This window comes from Engraulis encrasicolus, chromosome 24, assembly GCF_034702125.1.
Source record: "Engraulis encrasicolus isolate BLACKSEA-1 chromosome 24, IST_EnEncr_1.0, whole genome shotgun sequence".
Lineage (NCBI taxonomy): Eukaryota > Metazoa > Chordata > Actinopteri > Clupeiformes > Engraulidae > Engraulis > Engraulis encrasicolus.
The window spans coordinates 20688528-20696027 of NC_085880.1; the positions used below are offsets into that span (position 1 = coordinate 20688528).

General features: G+C 46.8%; 1 protein-coding gene across 3 annotated transcripts in view; it reads left to right on the forward strand.

Moving 5' to 3' along the window:
- smoc2 (SPARC related modular calcium binding 2) overlaps positions 1-7500 on the forward strand; it is an 81923-nt gene that overhangs the window by 43134 nt on the left and 31289 nt on the right. For all 3 annotated transcript variants that reach the window (XM_063191990.1, XM_063191991.1, XM_063191992.1), the window contains exon 8: positions 2510-2696. In XM_063191990.1, the coding sequence (XP_063048060.1) occupies positions 2510-2696 (187 nt within the window). The remainder of the gene's footprint in view (positions 1-2509; positions 2697-7500) is intronic.

Below are 7500 nucleotides of genomic sequence, written 5' to 3' on the forward strand. Positions count from 1 at the left end.
TGCATAGGCCAGGCCTCTAAACACTGCTCTCCTCTTCTCCTCTCTTCTCTTCTCTTCTCTTTTCTTCTCTTCTCTTCTCTTCTCTTCTCTTCTCTTCTCTTCTCTTCTCTTCTCTTCTCTTCTTCTCTCTTCTACTCTCTTCTCTTCTACTCTCTTCTCCTCTTCTCTTCTCTTCTCGTCTCTTCTCTTCTCTTCTTCTCTTCTCTCTCTTCTCTTTCTTCTTTCTTCTCTTCTCTTCTCTTCTCCTCTCTTTCTCTTCTCTTCTCTTCTCTTCTCTCTTATCTTACCTCCTCTTCTCTTCTCTTCTCTTCTCTCTTATCTTATCTCCTCTCTTCCCCTGTTCTCTTCTCTTCTCTTCTCTTCTCTTCTCTTCTCTTCTCTTCTCTCCTCTTCTCTTCTCTTCTCTTCTCTTCTCTTCTCTTCTCTTCTCTTCTCTTCTCTTCTCTCCTCTTTTCTTCTCTTCTCTTCTCTTCTCCCTTACCTTCCCACTTCTTCGGAGCCAAGTCTCCAACACCAGACTCTTGCCCCCCCCCCCTCTCTATACATCCCCCTTCTTCCCCATTGCTATCACCCCCCAGGCCTGCGCACACATACACATATGTCTCTTCCATCCTCTCCTCTTGTCTTTTTAGATCTACCCCCTCCAGTACTCAGAGTTTTTCTCACCCCCCATCCACTCTCTCTCTCTCTCTCTCTCTCTCTCTCTCTCTCTCTCTCTCTCTCTCTCTCTCTCTCTCTCTCTCTCTCTCTCTCTCTCTCTTTTTTTTTCTTTCACTCTTTCTTTCTGTCTTTCTTCTCCCGCTGCTTGTTTTAATTAGTGGTTAGTCCGTCCATCTGGTGAGCAGCAACAGAGGACGCGATTCTCAAGAGTGATGAAACCGCCGGGTTTGTTTTATGAGGTCCAAAATGTTCTGTCAGGTCTGAGTCAGGCCCGAGCGCAACGCACTGCTTGCTCCCTATGCAAACAAAACGTCCCCCCTCCCGGCCCACTCCCTATATATACTCACAACACTGTAATTGCTCCTCTCTACTCTAGAAAAGCCTCCAGTCTCCTCTCCATCTTTCGCTCTCCCACCCGACTTTGGTTGAGGATGCAGTTTTTCCTTTTTTTCTACTCAATTGCTTTCATAACTTTTGTTCATCCATCTATTTCATCTCTCCCTCACCCTCACTCTCTCGCTTAGCATTTCTCTCCTCTCCATCCTCTTTCACTCTCATTCTCTCTCATTCTCTCTTATTCTCTCTCTCTCTCTCTCTCTCTCTCTCTCTCTCTCTCTCTCTCTCTCTCTCTCTCTCTCTCTCTCTCTCTCTCTCTCTCTCTCTCTCATTCCCTCTGGTTGCCTCTCTTTTGCACAGAGACTCTTCTCTGTGTCCTTGATCCCTGTGATGGTTCAATAAATGAGGTTTAAACATCACACAACCCCCCCGACCACCCGTCTAACCACAGCCCAACTGCTTCCCGCCAATTGACCATACAGTTACAGAGCGCAGACAAAGCAGTTGGAATTAAAGCACATTTGAGCTGGTATTGCACAATACTACCATTGCACTGTCCTGAGGGCAGGCAGCTGGCGGAGAGGTGTTTATTGTGTTGAAATAAGAGTCAATGCATTCAGGGAGAAAACTTTTACATAACTTTGTAAAAAAAATCGCCTTTACTGTAGGCCTACAAAGAGGAAAATGGGCAATGAGATGAAGTGGATTTTTACAGTACCATAACCAAGGAGTTTGTGCAAATAAGGGCCTAGTTAGAAAATACATTTTCGAGTCTCATTTTCTTTTTAGTTTTATTTGTGATCTGAATGCTACTCTGGTTGTTTTCGCTGTGCATTGGTAATATAAAACTGCAGTCTGAACGGGCATGCATTGGCTGTGGCACTTATTTTAAAACAAAGCTTAATTAGTTATGACTTGTTTTTATGGTGGGACATCTGCGCTTTATTTGTGTCTACCTTTGAGCACTTGCGGTCACTGTCATGCATCATAAGTGCATGGTTGTTCAAAATGTGTTTTGCTGGATGAGAGTGTTGTGTTTGTTTATAAAAGGACTCTATGAGCTCTGAAAATCTGGTTTCATCATGGTGGGAATTCTAAACCGCACTGTCCAAATAAACATGTTTTCAGGTGAGGTAACTGAACCCCTGGTTTAGAGATGGGATTTGTGTATTTTGATTAATGACTGGATTATAATGGTTTTAATGAAGCCGTTAATGTTTCCCCTCTCTCTTTATTCCGTCTGTTTCTCTCTATTTCCTCTCCTTTCTGTCTCTGCTTTCTGTCTGTTTGTCCCCACACACCTATATGTCACTCCCCTCCTCATCCTCCTCCTCTTGTCTCTGCTCACTGTCTCTCTTTGTCCCCGTCTGTCTTTTTGTCTGTCTGTATCTCTGTCTGTCCCCCCAAATCTCTCTCCCTCCTCCTCCTCCTCCACCCCGTCTTCCCCCTCTTCCTCTTCATCATCATCATCGTCATCTTCCTCCTCCTCCACCTCCTCCTCCTCTTCCTCCAGCCTCCTCGTGTGACCAGGAGCAGCAGTCTGCCCAGGAGGAGGCTCGGCAGCCTAAGAACGAGGCGGTCTTCATCCCAGACTGTGCCCAGGGCGGCCTCTACAAGCCTGTGCAGTGCCACCCCTCCACTGGCTACTGCTGGTGTGTCCTGGTGGACACGGGGAGGCCCATCCCTGGCACCTCCACCCGGTAAGGCGTTCTACGCTCAGTCAGAGACAATCTAAATGCATTTAATTAGAATTAAAGAATCTTTGGCTCAGCCTTTGATTATTTGGAATTTGGTTATCTTTGTTATTATGATGAGTCCAGTTACTATTGGACGAAGTCCAGTTGCTGACACACCCCATCCCTAGCACCTCTGATGTGTAACTGTACGAACAGACTAAAGTCGGTAAAAGCATCGAGAGCATTAGCAAAAGCGTAGAAAAGCGTCAAAACGAGAAGTTGAACTAAAATATGTAATGAGATATGACGCATTTCAACACGAGCTTCGGTTGGTCACTTTCCCTGATCGATCGTTAAAGGTCAAGTCAAGTCAAGTAGGTTTTATTGTCAATTTCTTTACATGCACTGGTCATACAAAGAATTTGAAATTACATTTCTTGCTTTCCCATACAGACATAGACTAATCTAGGTAAGGACATAGACAGTATAGACATAGACAGTACTTATACATGGACTTAAGACAGTATGGACATAGACAGTGCTCATACAGACATTTAAAGTGCAAGACTGGACAACAGAAGACTTGTAGAGGACATACATTAAGAGGTATTGTTGTGCTTTTGTGCTTTCCTAAAAAAGTCCTTTATAGCGTTCTGACATGGTAATAATAAAGGTGTGCAGGAAATGGTCAAAAAGGTACTGCAATATGCTGCTCATTGTAACTGGGTTGCCTATTGCCAAATTTGATATTTTCATGAAAGTTTACTAAGTAATAAACTAATATTTTCTAGTATGACCCAAGTACAGTCAGTTTTGCAGCTAAAAATGGCTATTTCTGGAAATTCAAAATGGCGGACTATGGAGAAGATCCCTCTTTCCACGTATGAAAAGTGAATTTTTTCCAGTCATAGTGAATAGGCCTACTTTGAATTTGATGGTTGTGGTAAGCATTCATGAAAAAGGTAACATTAGTGAATGGGTTGCATGGATTCTAGAAATAAACAACTAAAAATCTCACACTTTAACCTTAAACCGTAAACCTTTAATGGTTTCACCACTTTTGTTGTCTCTGGCCTGTTCAGTCCAGACAGGATTCTTCAGCTTTTTAACGCTTTTACCACTGGCTGTTCGTACAGTAAAGCATTCTACATTTACTTATACCAGGGGGTCAGGATTTGGCTGGTTAGCTTCGCCGATTAGCAAGGCACTTCCTCGTCGCCATTTTCACAAATCCGCTCATTTTCGATACCACTTCGCTCATGATGATTGGTAAGTGCGCGAGTTTAGCGTTGGGCACACAGACCTATATAGGTCTGTGGTTGGGCACGTTATAATACCTCCATGCATCCAATGCCCGTCTTCCATGTAGCTTTCTGGTCAACCTTACTTCAGTCAGTAACATGGCACGTAATTGGCTGAGTAAACTGGTATCGGAAATGAGCTCCATGAAACTCCATTTTGGAAGCTGAAAAATTCATTCAATGTTGGCTGAATTCACTAGCCTAGCATTTCCCATTGAAATGAATGGGGGCGGGACTTGTTCACTGTCTCCAGATCTTATACTATTTCCATGACTTATACTTAGTTATCTGGAGATCCCCATTCATCCAGACCATGTTAGTCAAAAGAGTTGCATGCCAAGTCATGTACACCTATCCCTGGTAGCTGCAACTGGTAAGATGATAAGGTAAAGGCAGTCATGGGTAAGCGGTTAGGGCGTCAAACTTGTAGCCCAAAGGTTGCCGGTTCGACTCCCGACTCGCCAGGTTGTTGGGGGGAGTAATTAACCAGTGCTCTCCCCCATCCTCCTCCATGACTGAGGTACCCTGAGCATGGTACCGTCCCGCCGCACTGCTACCTTGGGCTGCCATTGAGGGCTGCCCCCTTGCACGGGTGAAGCATAAATGCAATTTTGTTGTGTGCAGTGTTCTCTTGTGTACTGTGGAGAGCTGTGTCACAATGACAATGGGAGCTGGAGTTTCCCAATTGGGCTTTCACTTCACTTCACTTCACATCGGAAGGTTAGACTAGACTTGCAGCAATGCACCTTTTTTACTTACAGTCAATTGTCGAAAATGTACAGCTATGCAGTTCTAAGCCCAAAACTCCATTCCTAGCCAGATATACTGTATGTGGTGGGCAAAGACATTATTGTTAGACAAGTTTCATTACTGTAAGAACATCCACACGCCTTACATGCTTCCAGCTGCTCAGGCATAATACCTCTACTCAATAACGCAAGATAACACAAGACAAGATAAGATAGGATGAGCCTGTACTGTCCAGACTAATCTAGCTTCAGCAGTGAGAGTAATAGTAATGCTACTGGAATAATATTCGTCCAAACATGAAACATGCACTGCACAAGCCCCAGACACCTGCCCTCTCTCTGTCTCTCTCTCTCTCTCTCTCTCTCTCACCCACACGCACACGCACACATGCATGCACACATGCATGCACATATGCACACAAGCACACTCGCACACGCGCGCACACATACGCGCGCACACATATGTGCGCACACATACGTGCACACACACACACACACACACACACACACACACACACACACACACACACACACACACACACACACACACACACACACACACACACACACACACACACACACACACACACACACACACACACACACATACAGTAGATATGGACATACATATGCAGGCTTACATCTATATACCCATTATGGTATGTTCACCACCAGCACCAATGAACTTGTGAACCGTGGACTACAGTAGGATTCATAGTGCACTGCCCCTTGACAGAAGAACTGATAACAGGCAATAAAGTGCAATAATAAAAAAAGGATACATCTGGATGAACTACATGATGTCACACGCCTCATGTCAACAGGGCTAAGGCTTTGGCAGCGCATTTAAGAAGCCGCTTTATTCCATTTTAATCATTTTTTCGCGGTATGCTCTTTTGGGGATTTATGAATCATGGCCATTAATGCCATGCAAATTGAAGACGTGTGTTTGTGTTTCTGTGTGAAAGAGAGACTGTGTGTGTGCACTGTGCTGTGCGGGAGAAAACTGTGTGTGCGTGCATGTGTTGTATGTGTCTGCGTGTACCTGCGAAAACTGTTTTATTCTTTTCCAAGTAAAGAATTGCTGTTTGAAATCCTAACACGGAATGATTTATTTGCGGGTCAGTCCTTGAGTATTGGATGTTCCTCTGGAAAGCTGCTGCCTTCCACGAGAGAGCATAAAGTATTGCACACGAAGAAATGTTTTAAAATAAACCAAGTATTTATCTCCACGTTTACTAGTTTTCACTCTCTTGGAATGCTTGCAAACCACCTCTGGGGTCCTGTATGAATGTATGAAGCATATGCAGTTGCAATCGTACTCCTTGAACGGCTGCACCTGTGTTGTCAGATTGCGAATGCCAGCAGTAAGCCCTAGGTGTGTGTGTGTGTGTGTGTGTGTGTGTGTGTGTGTGTGTGTGTGTGTGTGTGTGTGTGTGTGTGTGTGTGTGTGTGTGTGTGTGTGTGTGTGTGTGTGTGTGTGCGTGTGTGCGTGTGTGCGTGTGTGCATGTGTGCATGTGTGTGCATGTGCTTGAGACTTTCGTGCATGTGTGTTTTGTGCATTTATGTGCACTTCAGTTCCTCCCAAACACACAAAAGGGCTCAGTTCATTAGCCAGCAATGCTGCGCTGTCCAACTCCCCCTTAGTTTATAGTCCCACAGGGACCTCTCCTTGGGCCAGTGTGCTTTCGGCTGCCCATTCAGTGTATGGGGGCTCCCCGGGGATGCTCCGTGACTCAGGGCAGCCTACGCACATGGAGCCAAGGAGAGGCTTGTCATCTGGCAAGCAGGTGGGCAGCCGAGCTGTGCTGTGCTGTGCTGTGCTGTAGAAACCTGTGCCACGGCAGCTGCTGTACACTGCCCCATGTGGCAAGCAAAAGGGCAGGCAGGCAGAGCAGGCAGACAGGCAAGCAGACCCGGCAGGCAAGCAGACCCGGCAGGTAGGCAGACAGGCAAGCAGACCAGACAAGCCGGCGGGCGGGCAGACAGGCAAGCAGGTAAGCAGGCAGGCAGACAGGCTGAGCAGGCAAGCAGGCAGACAGACAGACCAGACAGGCAGGTAGGCAGGCTGAGCCTTCAGGCAAGCAGGAGGGTTAGCGGAGTACAAATGAGCCGGCACGCCACCCCCAGGTGACTACGGCCTGTTGTGTGGCAATAGGTGGGTGGATGGGTGGGTGGTTGGGCAGGAGGATGGGGGATTTAAAGGTGTTGCTGGGCATGTGGAATGGGAGCAGAGAGCAGGCTGGACACCCAACACCTGGACTGGACTGGACTTGCAGCTGCCTGCCTCCTACAGGGTGGGGCTGGTAGCGGAGGGTTCGTTAAGGCAGGACTGCAACAAGCTGCCGGATGATGGGACTCCATCTTAAGAATGCCCATCTCCCCAGGGGAGTGGGCCGTGGTAACAGAGGGTTTTGTGAGGCAGATCAGACTGGGCTGTATACCAGGCCATTGATGCATTTGGTTCTGGGCCGGTCTACTACTGTGGATGGGCCATTTCCTAACAGAGTGGATTACAGCAAAAGAAGGCCCCAGCAAACAGGACTGAGCAGAGCTGTGCAATGTATGCTGAGGGCTGTTGTTGTATGTGAGGGCAAGTTTTTAATGAGTTGGGGAGAAGCGTCAGCATTGCCGGGCCCAGCGGAGTATCGTATTAACAAAGCTCCAGGCAACCAGCCAGACAGCACATTAGCACACGCACCGACACCGACCAGCCACCCCCCCCCCCCCACCCCCAACGTCTCCACACACAGATACGCACGCACACGCACGCACGC